Below are 22884 nucleotides of genomic sequence, written 5' to 3' on the forward strand. Positions count from 1 at the left end.
ATGCTCTGGGAACCCGGAACCCCAGGACTACCCCCGCCCCCAAATAACCCAAGCCCACTTCCAGGGCCTGCAGGTCTCCTGAAGTCTTCCTCGGAGAGGGACCTGCACTGTGACCACGCCCACGGGGTTGAAGGCTGGCCAAGGAGGGAGCCGGGCAGGAAGACAGGCAGTCGCCACTGGCCCGGCCCTCCTCATGCCGCCCGTCCAAGTGGGAAATGCAGGGAGCCCCAGAATCTGAAGGAGCCCAAGTCAGAGGGAGAACTGTCAGGGCAGAGTATTAACAGCTTGCTGCTTGGTTTGTAACTTCCCAGGCTTAGCCACGCGGTGCCTGGGCTTCTGCAGGCCCTGCTGTGTGGCCCATGACAGAAGGGAGACCCGGTCCTGGTGGCCTGGGTCCCCTTGCTCAGGCTTGTTTTACTCTGCCTCCTCGGCCATTCACTCCCATGGCAGCAGAAAGCCACCAATGGCCTTAGCACCATTTTCTACTCACGCTTTCCAGCCTCCCTGTGAGGCAGAGAGGAACACGCGACATTTGAGCGCAGGCCTCCCTCGGTGGACAAGCAGGCTGCTGGCTGCTGGCACGCCTCTGTTTCTCTTGTGCTGGTTTCTCCGGCTCGCATGGCCAGGAGGACTCTCCGTCTGCTCAGGGCCCCCGACCCCCGTCCCCCGCCCCAGGGTGCCCTCTAGCGCGGCCCCAGCAGATGCTGAGGAGCCCACTGTCCCGGTGCGTGTCGTCACCGGGGACCCTCTCCTGGGGCCCCGGGCACGGAAGGAGGGCACTGGGGAGGAGGCTGCCAGGCCTGGCAGCCCCTCTGCACACTCGCATCTGGAGACACCTCCGCTATTTATGCTGGGCTCCGTGACTCACGACCGCTCCCTGCTTCCTCCAGGAACTATATTTGGACGACGGCTGCCTTTCTCCAGGAGTGAGACGGGCCACACCCGCGGGACCCAGTGGCAGGGTCAGGCCAGCCCTTGGTGCTTGGCCTCCGTGCTTGCTCTCTCCCTGCTGTCTGCGGTGAGGGGGGCCCAGAAACGAAAGCACTGCTCACTGGGGGCCCCTTAGGAGAACCTTCCCCCAGGCCCTCATCAGAGCCCCGGGGTCAAACACTTCCAGGCTCACCCTCCAGGAAACGGCTTTAAAATCTAAATGTCAAGTCCTCCAGCTTGTCCCAGACCCACAGTCCAGGGTTTGTCAGGCAAGCGCTCACCGCTCTTCAAAGTCCTGCTTCCTTGTAGCTACCCAGAAACATGCACCCAGAAACTGGTTCAGGCCAAGAAATAATAAATAGAGACCAATCTGGCCGTTCTGCAAACATGGGAGTTATTGATACGCAATTCTACCCCCCAGGTACGGAGGCACAAGAAATTAAAACCCAGCTTTTGTACACAAATATTCATAGCGGCGTTACTCATAAGAGCCAAAATGTGGAAACCACCCAAATGTCCATCATTCGATGAATGCAAAAACGCGACACATCCATACGAATGAACAGAATATTATTCAGTTACAAAGAGGAAGGAAGCATGGACACCTGCTACAACCCGGAGGAAACTTGCAAACGTGATTCTCCCGTGAGGGAAGCCAGACACAAAAGACCACATAGTGCATGAGGCCATCGCTATGAAATGTCCAGAACAGGCAAATGCATAGAGGCAGGAAGGAGACGGGTGGGTGCCGGAAGCGGAGAGGTGGGAGTGGGGACCGTATTTGGTGGGTCACCGTATTACGTGCGTTCATGGGTGTGGGGTTTCTTTTTTTTTTAGGGTGATAACATGCTCTGGGATTAGACAGCGGTGATGGCTGCACAACTCTGTGAACTAAAAGCCATTTCAAATGCATGAACTGTAGGGGATGGGACAGAGCTCCGCAAAAGTTGTCAAAAAGAAAGAAAAATAATGGGAGGTGAAGTCATGGCAAAGGCAAGTAACAAAGCAAATAACACTCATATTTTTTTGAATATGTTTTCCACCACCACTGTGACCTATCCTGTTGCAATCATAAAACCAATAAAGATTAGTACACGCTTGTTATAAAAAAAATTCAAGCAAAGATATATAAGGAGAAAAGAGATATAAAATGAAATAAAATGCCCTATCATTCCCCATCCCTCAGCTATAACCAGCATTCAATGTCGCAATTTTTAGGTTTTTTTTTTTCCTTGTTCGCACTAACGAGTCCGCGTAGAAACAGAACCTGGGAAGCCCTACTTCCCCATCTGTAAAATGGAGACCATAAAAGCATCTTCTTGCCGGAGGGTTAAACACCAGCAGGGTTGGCATAAAACAGGGCGTGTGGCAGGAGCCCCAGAGAGAAGGGCCTGGCTGTTGCTGGTGGTGCTGGTGTTATTATGGTATTGTTGTCCCCTGCACTCTTTTTTTGGCGGTTGTGTGGCATTTCGGGATTTCTTTCTTTAAACGCGTTAAAGTGTGAACAACAGAAATTGTTTTGTCTGACCCTGATCTCTCTGCAGGGGCACACACTGCTCCCTGGTATAGGGCTCTCAGCTGACCGGGAAGTCCTCCCTAGAGCACTGGGCCATAGAAGGAACTCCCAACATTTCTGTTTCAGAGCAAACCCAACATGTTGAGGGCTTCTTTTCTACGTGCAAATCTCCCAATTCCCATGGGGTCTTGATCGGGGCAGACCCTGTGCCCAGGACCACTGGTTCAGATTTCTCCTCCTTGCATGGGGAAAGCTGCGCTGGTTGGCCACGGGCCCTCCATCCCAGCTGGGACCATGGTTTAGCCACAAGATTAGCACAAAGGGCTTTGGGAGGATTTGTTTGTTTATCTTCCTGGGTTTTGTTCTAGATACAAAAGCAACACAAGCCACACGCTTGTAGCTAAGAAAAATTAAAACATTACAGAACTGTATAGTGTAAGTCCCTTTCCCCATATAACCACAACTGTCTTCTAAGGAGGGTAGAAACTACTAAATGGGTAATTTTTCATTTATAGACCCTCAAGATGGGCTTGCGTTGCAGGTTTGGACACAGAAGCTAAGAAAGCCAAACTGGCCATGGCTAACACAAGGAGAACGTGGCGTTCCTGGGCGCGCACCAGGACAGAGGGGGAGCAGAGCACGGAGTCGTGCGTGGGATGAAGGCCGGCAAGGAAGCCCCTGTCAGAGTGACTGGCAGGACTGGGAGAAACGTCTAAAAGCAGTTTCTGGTACATTGCTGGGAAATCCAGGTCTGTGTCTCTTTCTGATGATTCCCAAATTTTCAAGCAAGTTGTCTTCCACGAGTGGGCTTTGTGTTTTTGTGGAAACTGAGGAATGAGCTGAGTGTCAGGTCTGGAATGACGTGGGGTAGATAGAGTCTGCACACACACATGGGAGCCCCCAGGGGAGCCCCAAAACCCTGACTCTCATGGACCAGAGCCAGGTTCCAGCTGGTACCAGAGGCCCCTGCTGACACGGGCTTATGTGCACAAAGTGGGAAGTAAAGATTCTCCCAAAGCCCGCCCCTCAGAAGTCAATGTTGTTAAGCATTTGGGGCGTGGTCTTTCAGAGTTTTGCTAGGCATGTACGAATATCTAAATTATTATTAATGAAATGAGTTCATGCTTTACACATGGTTTTGTGACTTGCCCTTTTCCCTTTAATCACAAATCCTCCGTACATGCTTTTTGAGTCAAAAAACGTTGGTCATGGGGCACCTGGGTGGCTCAGTGGGTTAAAGCCTCTCCCTTTAGCCCAGATCATGGTCTCAGGGACCCAGGATCGAGCCCTGCCTGCATCGGGCTCTCCGCTCTGTGGGGAGCCTGCTTCTCCCTCTCCCTCTGCCACTCCCCCTACTTGTGCTCTTTCTCTGTCAACTATATAAATAAAATCTTTACCAAAAAAAATTTTTTTTAAAGTTCAGTGATTGTTTATTCCTCTCTAAATATTCCTAAAAACACTAAGTTCCTGAATCTATCAAATGCTACTGCTGATTACCCTGAAATCAAATAATAATGTCAGGGATTCTCTTTCCCTTGTCTTTGTGCCAGATCTGACCAAAGCCCATCACCCCCTCGCTCCCTCATTCATCTGACCAACATTTGCAGAGTGTCCCTTATGTGAACACTTGCCAGACACACCCCTCTCTGCTCACATTTATAGAACTAAGTGGTGACCCAACTGTTAATTCAATGCGAAAACCTATCAGGATTAAACAAGGAGTGCTCTGCAAGCAAAACAGAAACATTGCCACCAGTAAGCATGTGACTTGCCATGTGACGCAAAGGCAAGTCCCCAACAGGGCACTCCAGAGTCCTGCAGGAAAAGAAAATGATGAAGCTAGAAGACGAAACTTTGTCCTGTGTGTACGTTTTCCTGTAGAAAACCGTGATGCCGAAGTTTTGGTTCCTTCTATCACATTACAAACCGTGCAAACAGTTCATTTTAAAAAATGAAGATCTCTAAGTAGAGTAGGCCCTCCCTGACCACACTTTGGCTGTATTATGCCCAAGTACAACGCTCTGCAAAGCATGGGAAGGGTTAGGAATTTGCAGGGAGGGTTATATTCTTCTGTAATTTGGCTTCAATTTACCACACTGACTAGATTCAAAACGCCTAGGCAGTTAAATTGACGTAAGAGAAAGATAAGTAACGTATAGCCTGGGTGGTGGTGGGGCACTGGTGTGAACCTCTGTGACTGTGTCTTTTATGGAACCAAGTGCTGAAGTATTCTACTAGCTCTGTGTCCTTCCTACAGCTTCTCAGGGACGGGGGAACAGCTGCATCTTAATGGGAAATGTTTCATTAACCACAACGAAGCCTGAATTTGAAAGTTTCAAAGCCCTGAAGAAGTTCTTATGGAAGTCCCTATAAATCTAATGTGAAAACAAGAGATCAAAAAGTTTTCAGATAGAAACAGACTCATCAGCTCGTGAGGTCTGCACACTGATGTGGCCACATCTGGGCCAGGGGCCTTTGGAAAACATCTCCAGAGAGTGAGTGTGTTTATTTAGGTGGACGGAAAACCCTGGAGGCCAAGGGATTTATGAAGACCTCCCAGGGGGCACTGAAACTCTCCTTTGTGACAGAGAGGAGAGAGGTCTCCAACAGCCATTGGAAACCATACAATTGCCATTTCCACTTCTTTTTGTGTATAGCGGAGGCTCGATGCCACTTTACATTTGCTGCAGACTAATGTTTTTTTTCTGGGGACGGTTCACTCACCAGCAAGACCTGGAGAGGGTGTTAGGTCTTAGTATGTTTTGCCAGTGACTGGCTGGCTGAGGACCTTCAATCACGGCACGAGCTTGCTTCTACAGGAAGCAGGAAAAGGCCGGTCACTCTGAGCCCTCCATCTGTCTGTAGCACCTCATGTGCTAGGTAGCGAGGGTCACAGAGGCTAAACACCAAGAATTCCCTTACCAGCCAAGCAGGACTGCAGAGGACACATTTAAATGAGCTTAGGGCTGAAAATCAAGGATCCTGAAGGAGGAGTGCGTGGCTGGCTGCCAGTAGAGCATGTGACTCTTGATCTCAGGGTTGTTGAGTTTGAGCCCCACACTGAGGGTGTAGAGCTTACGAGAAAGAAGGAAGGAAGGAAAAGAAAAGAAAAGAAAATCCCTTAAAAAAAATCCTGAATGAGAAAACTGCTATCAGTTTGATGACTTTTCAGTCACTTATGCAAAGTGCCTTTACCAGATGAGTCAAGGAAATAAGAAACTGGTTTTAGAAAGGAAATTGTGAACAAAGAACCACACAGTCAGAGAAGCCCTGGCCCTGAGGTGTTTCACAAGCTCGCGTCCAGAGATGAGGACACGATGATGAAAACAGTGATACTCGATGGTATTTTCCAAACGTGTAACACGCCACGGCCTGTGCTAAGTAGATGCGCGGTCACTCTTCAGTCACCCGTCCCAGGAGGTGGGCGCTACTACTACTCCCACTTCACAGATGAGGAAACAGAGACTTGGAGAAGTCAGGGATGCGACCCAATCGTGCGGCTGCCCAGTGGCTCCAGGCAGGGGGTCGGCCCTGGGGCCACCTGACGCGGGAGGCACTGCCTCCCTACACGGACGGCTTGAACCTGAGACACATCTGATGCCCGCCCGCAGGACGTGCATAGCGGTGAACCTGAGACACCTACAGGGGTGGAAGAGGGACCCTCTCCCCGGCTAGATGATGGAGTAAGGGACACCCCAGTTCCAGAGGCCTCCCTGTGAAGTAAGAGTGTGTGGCACCTGCTTCAGAACAGGCCAAAGGTGCCCAGGAAGTTGGTGGGTCTGGATGTAACAGGAGCTGGTAATTGTTGAAGCTGACTGATGGGCACACGACAGTTTATTACACTATTTTCTCTGCTTTTTTCTGTTAGGAATTTTCTAAAATAAAAAGTTAAAAATAAGTAAGAGAGGGGCTGTCTCATGTACCTCTTAAACAGAACACGCCGTGTTGACAGGAAATACGAAAGTGAGAAAAGGGGCTAATCAGTAGCTACTCTGTGTGGCACGGGGTGGGGGGGGTCCTTAGACCCACGTCTGTCAGTCCTCGAAACAACGCTGGAGGTGCCAGCTCCCACCAGCCTCGTCTGACAGACGCCGTCACAGGAACTCAGACTCTCACTGACATGACTTGCAAGGGGTCAGCAAGACCAGCCAGGTTCTGGGGCCCCCGCACTTCCTAGCAACGTTCGCGCTTCCCCTTCCTCAGTCTGGAAAGCCATATGCCAGCCGGTCACCCCGAGAAGGTGGGGCTTCACTTAAGATCAGTGCGTGGGAAAAAACGGAGAAGATGGACCACAGATACAATAAAGATGATGGAATACGGGGGCGGGGGGGAACCCAGGTGAGAAGTGGAAAGCGGTTATTTCCAAAGTGAAAAAAGAAAGAGGTTTCTCTAATCAGTCCAGTTGGGGGGTGCCGTCCCGCTTGTGTTCACCTCACTTCCCAATGTCCAGGAACTTCCCAAAGCCTCAGAATCGTGGACCCATTTTTTTTTTTTCCTCTGCAGAATTCCATCTGAAGTCCACTCCTGCCACCCCAGAGTCCTCGTGGTCAAGGTGCCTGACCCTGCCTCTGACTCACGGGAGCATCCAGGCTTGGCCAACCTGAGGAGCGCCTGCCCCGAGGACAGCAGGACGAGGCTGGGGGCAATGTTCGGGCTCTGGAGTTGTGCCTGCTGCACACAGGGGCCCAAGGACCTACTACGTTTACAAAGCAACACGGAGGAAGGAGAGGCCTGGGGGGGACGATGCTTCCTGGCAGCAGCATGTGGGCCTAACCTAGGTCATTCTGGGCATTACCTCTACCTCTAGACTTGGAATCCTGCGAACCAAAAACTAGTCCACATTAGGTTTCGGTAACCTGTGACCAAAGGAGGGTCCTGACTAATAATCCTGTTTTGCTTTGTCTAATCCTTCCTTGAGCAGGAGCGACCCTGGGAAACACCTCACCGGGCCAGTGTTCCAAGGCAGCTGTTTACAGCCAGCCCTGGGAGGGGGAAATGCAGACTCCCAGCCCCCCTGCTTGGAGAGTCTGACCAGCTTGGTCCAGGATGGGCCCGGGAATCTGTTCTTCCTTAAGTGCCCCTTGTACTTCTGAGGCAGTTTGCTGGTTTGGGACCTGGCCGTTCGAAGGAACGTGCTTTGGAAGTGCAGCTCTCTGTAACACTTTTATGTGGGTTGCACAAACTTTCACCATAGTCGCTGCCATTTCTGGGCATGTACTTTTACAAAATGTACATTGGTCAAAAGGCCTTTTGAGGAGCTCAGAAAACCCGCTGTGCGGAAGGCACTCGTTCAAGTCTCTGCATGGGTCTCTGGGCCCTCAGAGCTCATTTTTCCCGATGCTATTTGGAGAATAAAAGTCACCTTCTGGTCAGACCCAGAGTACATGGAAACAGGTGGTTCTAGGTGCGCCAGCAGAAGTAACGGGGACCACAGCTTCCCTCCCTGAAATGCACCCAGCCAGCAATGTGGGCACCACAGCGGAGCTGGGTTTCAGGCCTTCTGTGTGCCTGATGGTGGGCTGCGAAATGCGACATTTTTGGAAAGCTGCTTGGCAGCGGAGCCTTGAAGTTCCTATTCTCTGACCCAGTAATTCTATTTCTAGGACTTGGAGATGGGAAAATAATCAGAGGAGTATGCAAAAACTGGAACCAGAGATGCTCATCGTCGCCATTCTCAGACAGCTGAACACTTCAGACAACCAATGTGTCTGTCAGCTGGGGACTGGTTCAGTTAAGTACACAGCCTGTCAAAAGCACGTCATCTACATCAAACCCAAAAGCTTCCGCGCAGCCATAGAAATTAGCAAAATGAAAAGGTAACCTACAGCATGCGAGAAAACATTTGCAAACCACATCTCTGATGAGGGGTTGCTATCTAAATACATAGGGAACTCACACAACCCAACAGCAAAACAAACAAACAAACAAAATACCCCAATTTATAACTGGGCCAAAGACCTGAATAAGTATTTTTCCAAAAAAGATATTCAAACGTGAAAATGTCCTCGACATTACTCACCGTCAGGGAAAGGCAAGTCAAAGCTGTACTGAGCTATCACCTGCCCCCTGTTAGAATGGCTACCCTCAAAGACAAAAGGTAAGTGCTGGCGAGGATGTGGGGAGAATGGACCCTTGTGCACTGTTGGTGGGAATAAACACAGAAAATGTGATTTCTGGCTATATAATGGAATATTATTCAGCCATAAAAAAGAAAGAAATTCTGCCACTTAGGACATGAATGAAACTCGAGGGTATTTTACTAAGTGAAGTAAGTCAGACCGAGAAAGACATGTATGTGGAATCTAAAAAGAGAAACCCCAAACTCATAGAAACACAAAACAGACAGTGGTTGCCAGGGTACAAACTTCCAGTGACAAGATGAAAAAGTCCTGGAGAATGTTACATGCAGCATGATGACTATAGTTAACAATCCTGTATTGTATATTTATGTGAAAGCTGCTTGGGGGCACCCGGGTGGCTCAGTCCTTACGTGTCTGCCTTCAGCTCAGGTCATGATCCTGGGGTCCTGGGATCAAGCCCTGCATTGGGGTCTCCACTCGGCGGGAAGCCTTTTTCTCCCTCTCCCACTCCCCATGCTTGTGTTCCCTCTCTCAGTCAAACAAATAAAATCTTTGAAAAAAAGAAAGCCGCTAGAAAGTAGGTTTTAAAAGTTTTTTACCAAGATCCCACATGCCCATTGACTGATGTGGCATATATACACACAGTGGAATATTACTCAGCCATCAAAAAGAATGAAATCTTGCCACTTGTGGTGCCATGAATGGAGCTACAGTGTTACTATGCTCAGTGAAATAAGTCAGTCAGAGAAAGACAAATACCATATGATTTCACTCATCTGTGGAATTTAAGAAACAGATGAACACATCTGGAATGGGAAAAAAAGGAGAGAGGGAAACAAACCATAAGAGACTCTTAATGACAGAGAACAAACTAAGGGTTGATGGAGGGAGGAGGGTGGGGGATGGGACAGATGGGGGGGGGTTGGGCATTAAGGAGGGCACCGGTTGTGATGAGCACTGGGTGTTGTATGTAAGTGATGAACCACTGAATTCTACTCTTCAAACTAATATTATATTAAATGTGAACTAACTAGAATTTAAATAAAAATCTGAGAAAGGGACGCCTGGGTGGCTCAGTTGGTTAAGCAGCTTCCTGGTCATGATCAGGTCATGATCGAGTCCCACATCGGGCTCCTTGCTCAGCAGGGAGCCTGCTTCTCCCTCTGCCTCTGCCTGCCACTTTGCCTGTGCTCGCTCTCTCCCTCTCTCTCTCTGATAAATAAATAAAATCTTTAAAAAAAATTTTGAGAAAAGAAAAAATAAATAGATAAAAGTTTCTTGCCACACACATACACAAATGTAACTGTGTGAGGTGACAGATATGTTAACTAAACTTATTGTGGTGATCATTTTGCAATAATACATATATAAAAGCACTACACTATATATTTGCAACTATATAAGGTTATATGTCAATTATATCTCAATTAAGCTAGGGGGGAAAGTATACTGTCTGGGAATTTTTACCATCATGCTCACAAAACAATAGTTACTAAGAGTGTTGATATAAATATATCCATATATACACATATATACCTATATACACCCACAAATCCTTACATCTACACATGCATATCTGTAAACTGTTGATATACATGGACATATACATGTATATACCATATAATGCCAATTTTTAATTTTAAAATAGAGATGTATCTATATCCATATATAAAACAACAGAAGGGGGCGTCTGGGTGGCTCAGTGGGTTAAGCCTCTGCCTTCAGCTCAGGTCATGATCTCAGGGTCCTGGGATCAAGTCCCACATTGGGCTCCCTGCTCGGCAGGGGGCCTGCTTCCTCCTCCCTCTCCCTCTCTCTGCCTACTTGTGATCTCTCTCTGTCAAATAAATAAATAAAATCTTAAAAAAAAAAAAACAAACAGAAGGAAGTCCACCAAAATGTGAACAGTGATCATCTCTGAGGAATTTCTATTTCTTTTTTATAGTTCTATTTTCTAAATCAGAAAAAGTTATAAAATTAAGATATGTCCGCCAAAGGCAAGGAAGCAGGGGCAAAAATGAACTATTGGGACTTCATCAAGATCAAAAGCTTTTGCACAGCAAAGGAAAGAGTCAACAGAACCAAAGACAACTGACAGGATGGGAGATGATATTTGCAAATGACATATCAGATAAAGGGCTAGTATCCAAAATCTATAAAGAACTTATCAAACATGGGCACCTGGGTGGCTCAGTTGGTAAAGTGACTGCCTTTGGCTCAGGTCACGATCCCAGAGTCCCGGGATCGAGTCCCACATCGGGCTCTCAGCTCCATGGAGAGTCTGCTTCTCCCTCTGACCCCCCCGCCCCACCTCATGCTCTCTCTCACTCTCTCTCTCTCAAATAACCAAAATCTTTAAAAAATTAAAAAAAAAAAAGAAATTACCAAACTCAACAGCCAAAGAACAAATAATCCAATTAAGAAATGGGCAGAAGACATGAACAGAAATTTGGCAAAGCAGACATCCAAATGGCCAACATACACATGAAAAAGTGCTCAACATCACTTGGCATGAGGGAAATACAAATCAAAACCACAATGAGATACCACCTCACACCAGTCAGAATGGCTAAAATTAACAAGTCAGGAAATGTCAGATGCTGGCGAAGATGCAGAGAAAGGGGATCCCTCCTGCACTGTTGGTGGGAATGCAAGCTGGTGCAGCCACTCTGGAATACAGCATGGAGGTTCCTCAAAAAGTTGAAAATAGAGCTTCCTATGACCCAGCAATCGCACTATTGGGTATTTACCCTAAAGATACAAAGGTAGTGATCCGAAGGGGCACGTTCACCGAATATTTATAGCAACAATGTCCTCAAGAGCCAAACTATGGAAAGAACCTAGATGTCCATCAACAGATGAATGGATAAAGAAGATGTGGTATGTATATACACAATGGAATACTATGCAGCCATCAAAAGAAACGAAATCTTGCCATTTGTGATGATGTGGATGGAACTAGAGGGTATTACGCTTAGTGAAATAAGTCAATCAGAGAAAGGCAATTATCATATGATCTCTCTGATATAAGGAACTTGAGGGGCAGGGCAGGGTATCATGGGGATAGAGAGGGATAAAATGAAACAAGATGGGATCAGGACGGAGACAAACCATTAGAGACTTAATCTCAGGAAACAAAATGAGGGGGGTTGAGGGGGAGGGATAGGGTGGCCAGATGATGGACATTGGGGAGGGTATGTGCTATGGTGAGTGCTGTGAAGTGTGTAAGCCTGATGACTCACTAAAGCAAATAACATATTATGTGTTAATAAAAAAAATAAAGATATGTCCTTTAAAAATCATGTTTTCAGGAGAATCTAGGTGGCTCAGGTAGTTAAGCATCTGCCTTCGGCATAGGTCATGATCTCAGGGTCCTGGGACTGAGCCCCGCATCAGGCTCCCTATTGGGTGGGGAGTCTGTTTCTCCCTGTGCCCCTCCCCCCACTCATGCTCTCTCTCTCTCTCTGCTCTCTTTCAAATAAATAAATAATCTTTTTTAAAAAATCATGTTTTCAAAGAATTACTAATAAATGCAAAATGGTTAGAACAGCAAGTGGAAATATAGAATAAAAATATGTATTCAACATGGTACCCATTCGTTTTTTAAAATTTTATGTAACTGTTATGTCTGTGTATGTGGGATTATAAGTAATTATGTTCTTCATTCCACTTGTGTACCTTTCCCAAACTTCCCACGATGAAAATGTGGTAATCTTTCACGTCTGAAGGAAAACCCAATCGGACAACCATTTTCCCTGCGGTGCTTCTGGTCCCTGGGAGCCCCGCGCAGCTGGGCTGTGTTTTGTGAGGGTCATGAGGACTGATGGCTTCTTCTGAGCCCCACGGCCCAGCATGAGCGCCCACCTCCCAGCGGCACCCCATTCACACAGGCTGGGGCGGACAGCAACTGTTCCCTGAAAATCACCCCCACAACACCTATTCCCTGAGCTCTCCCTCCGCGCCCAGCCCTGCGCCCCATGATTCACACGCATCACCTCCTTGAGCTCAGCGCGGGCCCCTCTGCCTAATTCCCAAACCCGAGCGCTTCCCCGGGTCACACTCCGGTAAGGAATAAGACTTTCCAGAATATCTTTATGGTAAGTCTGTTTCTAAGGAGCACGTCTGGTACACCCAGAACCTTCTTTCTGATCCGTTTATGTAAGAATGATGTGAAATTTTTAGCTTGACCTATAATTGTTGTTCCCAGAGGTCGTTTTCATAAATAATGGGTCCCACCGCTGCTCGTGTTTTGTTTGTACCTACCTTCTCTTCCGACGGGTAAAAGCCAATTGCCCTCATGACAAAAGGAAGCTCTGACAGGCAAATGTGTTCCGACACCTTTCTGGTCTCCATTGTATCAATACCTTGACTACGGAGCTGAGAATAGTAAAAATAGTCTTCCAGCTCCTACATTGGAAATAAAATGGAAACACAACACACATTTTGGCTTCAGTCTGAAGCATCCATTTGGACTCCAAGGGCATTTTCTAGAAAAGTACATTTTGAGCTCAGTGGGGAAAAGAGATTGGGGAAAAAAGTGAGAAGGTTCACCCCAGGCACATTTGTTTTACAAACATAACTAGATGTTACTAGCAAGTGTTTACTCTGAGGACAATTACCCTGTAGAATTTTCCTTCCCTGCCACCAGCCACCAGACCATAGAACGGGGTCAAGTCTTCGCCCCCAAGAGAAACAGCCGCGTCCAGCGCTCTAGAACAGTAACAGAAACACGGCTGTTAGAAGGCGCGAGCGCAGGTCAGCCGGCGTCGCCTGGCACCGCGGGCCTCACAGGGAATTACAGGGCCCGTACAATTAGGGGCTCTAGAAACCTGTTAGGAAGATTCCCTCGAAAATGAGGCTGAAAATGACAAATCCCATCGCCATGCAGAATCTGATGGTACAGGGCACCCGCCTTAATGACAGTGATGCTCTCTCGCTGGTGACAGCGCAGGCACCTGGCAATTTGTCTGCAGTGTTTGGGGAGCACGGCTCTCCTGAGGGAGGGCCCCCGTATGCTGAACCCACAGTCCTCCCCGGCAGAGCAGCTGCGCCCGTAACATGAGCCCTGCATATGGCCGGAGCCAAAAACCGGGATAAGTGCAGGTACGCTGCCAACACTAATTGCTTCCATAAAAACTCGGGAGGCCACCAGGGACCCACGCCAGTCAGATAAAAATAACCCTCTGCTCTCTAACATGGGGTCAGGCTTTCTAAAAATAGGCACTGTAAATGGTAAGAAAACCTACTTTTTGTATGAGACTGACTTTGCCCCATACAAAATCCACGTAATACGAAGTCATCGTAATAATCCACTAACTGGATTTCTGCTAATCAGGCCATTAGCCTCTTTGTGGGGTTATTAAAACACACTTCAGTGTAGACCACAGTGGCGAAGTGGTTTAAGTATCCAGAATCTGGAGTCAAAGGGACAAGCGTGAGCCTTGACCCTGACACCTGCAAGCGGTCCGATCACGGGCGAGTGACAGCCTCCCTGAGCTCCTGTTTCCTCATCTGTAGAATGGGAATGATTACAGGCCTGCCTCACGGGGTGGTTGTGGAAATGGACTGAAGCCACATGAAGGGCTGGACGGACACGAAGCCCTCCGATCTCCTGCGAGGAGCGTCTGTTAAGGTGTGCTGTTGAATCCGAAAGCCCAGGTGTGAGTCCCAGCCTCTCCACTGACTCCAGTGCCTGGGAGGGCCCTTTAACACTGGGGAGCTGGTTTCTGGACACATGGGGATGCCGTGTGGGGACACCAGTCATCCCTGCCTCCCAGGATGGCTGTGAGATGAAACCAGCAGCGCACAGAAGACAGGCGGCACAGGGCCCGGCCCAGAGAAGGCTCGGTACGAGGGAGTTAGGGTTATTCTTCTCTGTTGAATGGGGTGTCAGTATACACCGACGTCTTTCTTCAAATAACCTCTTACCAGGCCCTGCATAAGCAGGCAGCATTGGTGTCTGGGGGTGCTGTGTGTTCTCCAGGTGGGTCCGAGGCCTCCTCTGCAGCAGGGACCAGCCCCCCCCCCCACCCGCCCTCAGCTTGTTCTCAGCCCTTATATTCGTCATGGAGGCAGGTGTCTAGCTGAGAGGGCCTCCCCCTCTGTGACCTCTGGGCATTGCCCAGGATCTGTGGGAGGCCACTTTTAGCCATGTGGCTTGGGCACAGGGCCAGGTGAAGACCAGAAGTGACGCAGAGGAGCCTGTCACTACGAGGAGTGCCTGGGAACATCTCCCTGGGGGTCAGGACTGTCCTGCACCTCCTGCTTCCTGGCCACTGCCAACAGACCTGGGACAGCCGGAGGGACAGGACTGGGGTGGTCCAACCGGAGCCAGGGAAAGAGACCCACTGTCTGTGTGGTACGAGCAACAGCTTGTGGGATCTGAGGACTGTCAGCGGCCGTGGTCGCGCTGGGTGACGAAATCCAGGTGTACGAGAACAAAGCCCACAGCAGAGCCGGGCGGAGAGCGAACGCGGAGTGCACACCGTTCCGGCTCTCCCCGCAGGACGGACCGAAAGATGCCCAAGACCGTCTCACGAATTCCCCTGTGTGCTTAAGCTGGGTCTCTAATGCTTGCAACAAAAAAGGGGGTCATTAGGGCACAAAGGGCAACACGTTTATAGAAAACCTACTGTGTGCTGAGACAGACAGACAGTACTTCCGGGAAATGAGCTCAGTCAGGAGAAGCAGCAAGTACTGTGACCCGTGGTTAGTTCACACATGCGCCGAGGAGGCTCGGGGGCGGGGACACCAGCAGCGGTGGTAACCTTTACTCTCAAAATGCTGATGGTATTCCCATTTAACAGATGGAGAAACTAAGACCCAGGAGTTAAGGGACTAGCCTGAGGTCATGCCACAAGCAGGCAGGAAAGGTAGCATTTAAATGGGGTCTTTCTGACAGCATGGTACTGGCACAAAAACAGACACATAGATCAATGGAACAGAATAGAGAGCCCAGAAATAGACCCTCAACTCTATGGTCAACTAATCTTCGACAAAGCAGGAAAGAATGTCCAATGGAAAAAAGACAGCCTCTTCAATAAATGGTGCTGGGAAAATTGGACAGCCACATGCAGAAAAATAAAATTGAACCATTTCCTTACACCACACACAAAAATAGACTCAAAATGGATGAAGGACCTCAATGTGCGAAAGGAATCCATCAAAATCCTTGAGGAGAACACAGGCAGCAACCTCTTCGACCTCAGCCGCAGCAACATCTTCCTAGGAACAACGCCAAAGGCAAGGGAAGCAAGGGCAAAAATGAACTAATGGGATTTCATCAAGATCAAAAGCTTTTGCACAGCAAAGGAAACAGTTAACAAAATCAAAAGACAACTGACAGAATGGGAGAAGATATTTGCAAACGACATATCAGATAAAGGACTAGTGTCCAGAATCTTTAAAGAACTTAGCAAACTCAACACCCAAAGAACAAATAATCCAATCAAGAAATGGGCAGAGGACATGAACAGACATTTCTGCAAAGAAGACATCCAGATGGCCAACAGACACATGAAAAAATGCTCCATATCACTCGGCATCAGGGAAATACAAATCAAAACCACAATGAGATATCACCTCACACCAGTCAGAATGGCTAAAATCAACAAGTCAGGAAATGACAGATTCTGGCGAGGATGCGGAGAAAGGGGAACCCTCCTACACTGTTGGTGGGAATGCAAACTGGTGCAGCCACTCTGGAAAACAGCATGGAGGTTCCTCAAAATGTTGAAAATAGAACTGCCCTATGACCCAGCAATTGCACTACTGGGTATTTACCCTAAAGATACAAAGGTAGTGATCCGAAGGGGCATGTGCACCCGAATGTTTATAGCAGCAATGTCCACAATAGCCAAACTATGGAAAGAACCTAGATGTCCATCAACAGATGAATGGATCAAGAAGATGTGGTATATATACACAATGGAATACTATGCAGCCATCAAAAGAAACGAAATCTTGCCATTTGTGATGATGTGGATGGAACTAGAGGGTATCATGCTTAGCGAAATAAGTCAAGCAGAGAAAGACAACTATCATATGATCTCCCTGATATGAGGAAGTGGTGATGCAACATGGGGGCTTAAGTGGGTAAGGGAAGAATAAATGAAAGAAGATGGGATTGGGAGGGAGACAAACCATAAGTGACTCTTAATCTCTCAAAACAAACTGAGGGTTGCTGGGGGGAGGGGGTTTGGGAGAAGGGGGTGGGGTTATGGACATTGGGGAGGGTATGTGCTTTGGTGAGTGCTGTGAAGTGTGTAAACCTGGTGATTCACAGACCTGTACCCCTGTGGATAAAAATATATGTTTATAAAAAATTAAAAATTAATTTAAATGGGGTCTTTCTGCTCCTGTCTGAGCACAGTAGCAGGACTAGCGGTGGGTGTGAGGTTGAGCATCAAAAGTAAAGGGGGTTTTAAAACAGGTGCCAGGCAAGGGAAGGGGGGGGTATGCCAGCAAAGACAGGGCAAAGGTCGAGTATGTGTAGACTGAACCTTAGGAGAAGATGCCAGGGAGGGAGGGGTGCGCCCCGGAGAAGGGCCACGTGCTGAGGGATGGTCTCTGGCCCAGGAGCACACGGATGAAAACCGTGGGAACGTGAGAGGACACAGGGTCTTAGTTTCGCCCTATGACTCTCCCCCCGTCGGTAGGCCAGCAGGGAATTGTGTTTGTTGACTTGTTTAGCATTGTTACATTTCTTCCCATTAGCGAAGCACTGAACATATTAAGACACCAGAAGCAGCAATGAAGTGCTAATTAGTTTATAACGATCCTTTGTCCCCACAACAGATTAAATTGAAATTCTCAGAAGCCTGGACTCTGGCCAGGCCCAGGAAAGCCATTGGAAAGCCGGTGCCTTTTTTTTTTTTTTTTCCCTTTAATCTCTACCATGATTATGGAGAAGACAAAATGAGAAGGAGGAGATTTTGTTCTGTCCCCAGGGTGTCGCTCACTCCCACTGTCCCAGGTGACACTCTAGCTGCCTAGGAATCAAGCAGCTCCTTCTGGGCACACCAGCGGGAAGTGCTTTTTCAATGTGCGAGCTCACCTCTAGCTTCTAAATTCCCACGTTCCCAAGATCTGCTGTCTTAGCTGAAGGCAGAGGTGAAGGTCAGAGCTCCTAATGCAGTCTGAAACCAGTGTGGACCTACAACAGATCTACCTGGCTCTTCCTGCCCCGGTTTTTTTTTTTTTTTTTTAATATTTTATTTATTTATTTGACAGAGAGAGAGAGAGAGATCACAAGTAGGCAGAGAGAGAGGGGGAAGCAGGCTCCCTGTTGAGCAGAGAGCCCGATGCGGGGCTCGATCCCAGGACCCTGAGATCATGACCTGAGCCGAAGGCAGAGGCTTCAACCCACTGAGCCACCCAGGCGCCCCTTCCTGCCCCTGTTTAAGCAGCTTCGATGTCTGCCATAAAAGCGAGATGTGCACTTGGCACAGGAATCGAAGGAAGGAAGGATTCTCTGGGAGGGAAGGGGCCTCCGAGCTGTCGGCACCCAGCTTTTGAGTGTGACGCCGTGAGGCAGGAGGCTTTCTGAGAGGCAGGGGCTGGGAAAAGGTGCTCAGGGGTGGGAACCGGCTCTGCCCTGTGGCAGCTCCGTAAATCTGGGTAGACCAGAGGACTGCTGTAGCCCTCGCCCCCTTTTTCAGTAAGGCTCTTCAATAAGCCCTTCATAAATAGGAGAGAGAAACCAGTTAATGTACTGAGCCCCTAGCTCTGCGTTATTCAATCCTTACAAGAATCCTATAAAAGTCCGTATTACTAGCCGCCTCCCCCCCACCCCTCCTGCATTTCACAGGCAAGGACTCTAACAAGCAGAGATGTTGCAGAACAGGTCCTAGGTGTCACAGCCGGCAGAAGGGAGGCTCCACACCCGAACCCATGTCTCTTTGACCTCAAAGTCCGAGTACTCAGTGGTGTTCAAGCCTGCACCTCTCCGGCTTCACCCAAGGCAGTCTCAGCTCAGGCCAGGTGGGTCAGAAGAGCAGACTGGAAACACATGTTACTAAGAATACTATTGCTGTCACACAGGCTTTGGAGATTTGGGCAGGATCTTTCTAGCTGGCGTGAATCTGCAGATGACAGTGCGGCCCGCGCAGGAACAAGGCGGAGCCACGCCGCCTTCACTGCAACCCCCATCGGTCCCTGAAGCAGAACAGTAACCTTCTGTCTGCGCACACATATAGGCAGACGTCGTGGCGGTACAACCCAAAGGCCGGGCCCAAAGTAGGGGCCCGACACCTGTCTGCTGTGGCTGGTTAAAAACAGGGGGTCTACCGCTGACACCTTCCTTGTGGGGTCGAGCTTCTCGCCTGGTCACTTACCTTAAGTTGATTTCCCACTGCACCACCGATCGGTCCTGTCCTCCCGCCGTGAAGGCCCAGCAGCCGTCATAGGAAAGGGCCATTCCCGCCACCCCACTGGGATGGCATATGATGGCAGCTGTCTTGTGTGGATTGCCATCAACTGGTAAGATCTGAAGACCAACCTAGAGAGGAACAGGTCATTGGAAATTCAGATTCAGATGACTGGGCCCCAAGCTCGGGTCTGGCACGTCCGCGCATCACCCCTAGTGCGGTTTACTGGAAGGGCCTATGCTTCTGGAGCCACCTCAGTGTGTGCCAGCCTGTTTCATAGGGTTGGGGGTTCACACACACACACACACCCCTGTGGGGTCGTCCCTCAGGAGAGATGCCAGGTTGCGGTAGCAACACAGGAAGGAAACTTTTACTGGTCTTCCTGGTCAGATGTCCAAAGTTTTCCAGGAGAGTTCTAGAATCCTATGATTTTATGCTTTTCAACAGATTATTTATTAAACGTAGAACCAAGTGTAGCTAGTTTGCACGTCTTTATGAGATTTTTCCATGTCAATAAATCGGAAAGAAAAAAAAATCCTTTGGTGACCCCGTGTCTTCATGGGAGTATAGAAAATGCAGTAACTCTGCTCAGAAATGCTTCCTAAGACCCAATTTTCACTCGTTTAATGGCAATTTTCAGGATCACTGTGAACCAGGAGGAAATAGGTCATAGCTAGGCTATGACCTCTGGCATCCTGGAATGTGATCCTCGTCGGGGCGGACTGCTACCCAAACCACACAGAGACGTCTCCCGGAGGCAGAGAGCCAAGGGCTGATACCTTGTCCCTGTTAATAAACACCATGTAGCGTTTCTGCAGTTCCAAGGTGCTTTTCACCGGGAGGATTTGTATCTGCTCAATGGGAGAACCAAAAACCGGCCCGAGAAGCGTCTTTCTGCATGAGAAAAAAAAAAAAAAAGAAAGAAACACTTTTTTTTTTTTTAATTCCACAAATCTGAACGTAAGCTCCCTGACTAGCTACCTTTCATGAGACCGCACATGTTTTGCATTCCCAATTTCCTGTCCTGTCACTCAGCAAAGAACCTCTCTCTCAGCCGCTGCTAACAGCCGCCATAAATGAGGGGCAACAGCTCCAAACAGTAAATGCTCCAGGGAAAGTCTGATTGTGAAGAATGCTTTCCGTGGTGGAGGCTCTGACTTGCCTCCTTGACAGCTGAGTGAAGGGAACATTATGCCTCGAAAACGTGTATAGGAACAAGGGACAGGGAAAACGCGTTGAGGAAGTGGCACGCGTTGGCGGGGTGTAGGGAGACACCCCTCTCCCAGGGGCAGCCCGAGAGATCAGAATGAGGGGCCGCCCACGGCTCCAGACCCCTGACATACATGCACCTGACTCCAGGGGCAACACATAGACTTCCAAAACACCGTCTGTGAAAATAACTGTAATGAATCATACCCCGGCAATGGTCAGGCTTCTTTAGCTCAGACTCTGCTAGGAATCTGATCCCAGGCGAGGCTCCGGGACATCACCTGCAGCCCAGACAGGAGCTTCAGGACCCCTGGCTCCCAAAGACACCTTCTGAGGTCTCGGAGGCATCCTGCTGTGTTTAATTCTTAAACTTCTTTTTTTTTTTTAAGATTTTATTTATTTGACAGAGAGAGATCACAAGTAGGCAGAGAAGCAGACCAGGAGTGGGAAGCAGGCTCCCCACCGAGCAGAGGGCCCGATGTGGGGCTCGATTCCAGGACCCTGAGAGCATGGTCTGAGCCGAAGGCAGAGGCTTTAACCCACTGAGCCACCCAGGAGCCTCATGCTTTATTTAACTCTTAATTATGAATCCTTTTTGCTTTTTATCAGGGCCCACGAGATTCACTTTATAACCTATGAGAGCTGGATCTTCTCCCATGTGAGGTCCGTGGCTATTGCAAACTTTTTATATGATAAGCCCCTCGTTGTTTAGATAGGTTTTCTCCCTGGGGCCCCCCATGCCCAGCCCGTGTCTGGCGGGGACAGTACACACCCCAGGCGTGTGCACTGACTAAATGAAGCGCAAATCCATTAAGCAGTCTTTTTTAAGGCCAGGCTGTGCCAGGCTCTATGTGAGGGGCTCGGGACATACCCGTGAGTGAGGTTTAGTCACGGCCACTGAGCTCACAGCCTGACAAGAGATGACAAACACTTGGAAGCACCGTGAGGGGAGAGGTGTAGGAACGCGCGAGTGCAGGGCCCCGAGACTGCTCTGAGGAGGGAGACGTGCGAGCTGGGTCTGCAGTGGTAAGTTGGGAAGGTAGAGAATATGGAAGAGGCAGACAACAGGCAGCAAACAGGTGGCACAAGGCCGCGGGAAGTGGGCTGTGAAGAAAACATAAAGGGGCAGGAGCGGGAGGAGGAGGGCAGTGAGCTGGGCAAGGGGCCGGGGCCAGCTGTGAGAGTGCCACGGGCAGGGGGCCGTCAGGTTGGTGATCCGCGGTCAAGTTCATACACATGGAGACTTAGGTAAGGTGTCAGACACGCTAAATGGCCGCCTGAGGGACCACGCACCAGCTAGCTGCCGGTCACCCTGGGTAGGGATGTCCGAGGGCTTCCCCCAAGCATCACCGAGTAGACAGAGGTAGGGAGAGCACGGCTAGGGGCAGACTCTGGTTTGAATCCCAGCTCGGACCCTCGAAGAGTAGGGGCAAGGCTGCGGAGAACGTGCAACCACCACAAACTGCTGGTGGGAATGATACCTGGTGGCATTGCTTTGGGAAACAGTCTGGCGGATCCTCAAATGGTTAAACAGAGTTACCAGGTGACCTGGACATTCTGCTCCTAGGTCTTTGCCCAAGAGAAATGAAACAGGGCTCTGCCTGGAAACCTACACAAGCATGTTCACAGTAGCCCAGAACAGAGACGACCCAAATGTCCGACAACAGGTGAATGGATAAATAGGGTAGGTTTATACCATGAAATATGAACCAGCCGTAGAAAAGGAAGGAAACACTGACACACAACGGTAGCACGGACGAGCTCTGAAGCATCTTGAACGAAGCCGGACACAAAAAGTCACATGCTACATGGTTCCACTTATGTGAACTATCCAGAATAGACAAATCCACAGAGACAGAACATAGCTTGGCGGCTGCCGGGGTGGGGCAGGAGTGGGGGAAGGGAGGGATGGGGAATGACTGCTCATGGGTATGAGGCTAAATAAGTAAAACCTTTAAAAAATTTTAACAATGGGTATGGGCTTATTTTGGGGTGGTGGAAATGCTCTTAAATTAGATAGTGGTGATGGTTACACAACTTGGTGAATATGATAAAAGTCCCTGAAAAGGGGTAAATTTTATGATAGGTAAATTACATCTTAATTTAAATCATAAATAAGAAAAAGGGGGGAAAACATCAAACTAAAAATCAGCCTTGGTGCCTCGGGTTCCTTGCCAGCACATAGGGACAATGACACGCCTACCCCGAGACTGTGTGAACAAGTCGGTTAATATACATAAAGCACTCACAACAATTTCTGGCACATAGGAGGACCCTGGAACTGTCACCTCGTATTTGTTAAACGTTATCTGACAATTTTGCAAAGTTAATATCTTTTGCTTCTGACTGAAATATGTCACATACTCCTTGCAAACCATTTCAGACATTTAGACATGCAAAAGCCTGATAATCTACCCAGACCCCCACACTGCCACACCCTGGAGTTCCCGGGGACTCAAGAATTTCCTTTATATATTCTAACATATACAGTTTTATGTGAAAAGTAAATACATTATAGAAATCTAACTATAGGAAAATACATTGTGTCTTGGGAGCTATTTCCATGTCACTACACAGACAGCATACTTTTTTTTTTCTTTTCTCAAAGCAGCATCATGTTTCAGCACAGTGACGAGTCATCATTTAACTAATCCCCTATTAATGGACATCTGGATTGTTTCCATTTTTGAAAGTATTTTCGAGCAAGACATCCTTTTACTTATGTCTCGGCATACTGTGTGAGGGCTTCTGTGGGCTACATTCCTAGACATCAGAAGACAGG

General features: G+C 48.7%; 1 protein-coding gene across 2 annotated transcripts in view; it reads right to left on the minus strand.

Annotated features, from left to right (window-relative positions):
• The window catches only part of CFAP251 (cilia and flagella associated protein 251), a 66841-nt gene that overhangs the window by 10959 nt on the left and 32998 nt on the right, over positions 1 to 22884 (minus strand). For both annotated transcript variants that reach the window (XM_045073638.1, XM_013056484.2), the window contains 4 exons: positions 19673 to 19787; positions 18861 to 19024; positions 13146 to 13236; positions 12790 to 12933 (listed from right to left, as the gene is read on the minus strand). In XM_045073638.1, the coding sequence (XP_044929573.1) occupies positions 12790 to 12933; positions 13146 to 13236; positions 18861 to 19024; positions 19673 to 19787 (514 nt within the window). The remainder of the gene's footprint in view (positions 1 to 12789; positions 12934 to 13145; positions 13237 to 18860; positions 19025 to 19672; positions 19788 to 22884) is intronic.

The sequence above is a fragment of the Mustela putorius genome, unplaced genomic scaffold, assembly GCF_011764305.1.
Source record: "Mustela putorius furo isolate JIRA1106 unplaced genomic scaffold, ASM1176430v1.1 tig00537248_pilon_pilon_pilon, whole genome shotgun sequence".
NCBI classification, from domain to species: Eukaryota; Metazoa; Chordata; class Mammalia; order Carnivora; family Mustelidae; genus Mustela; species Mustela putorius.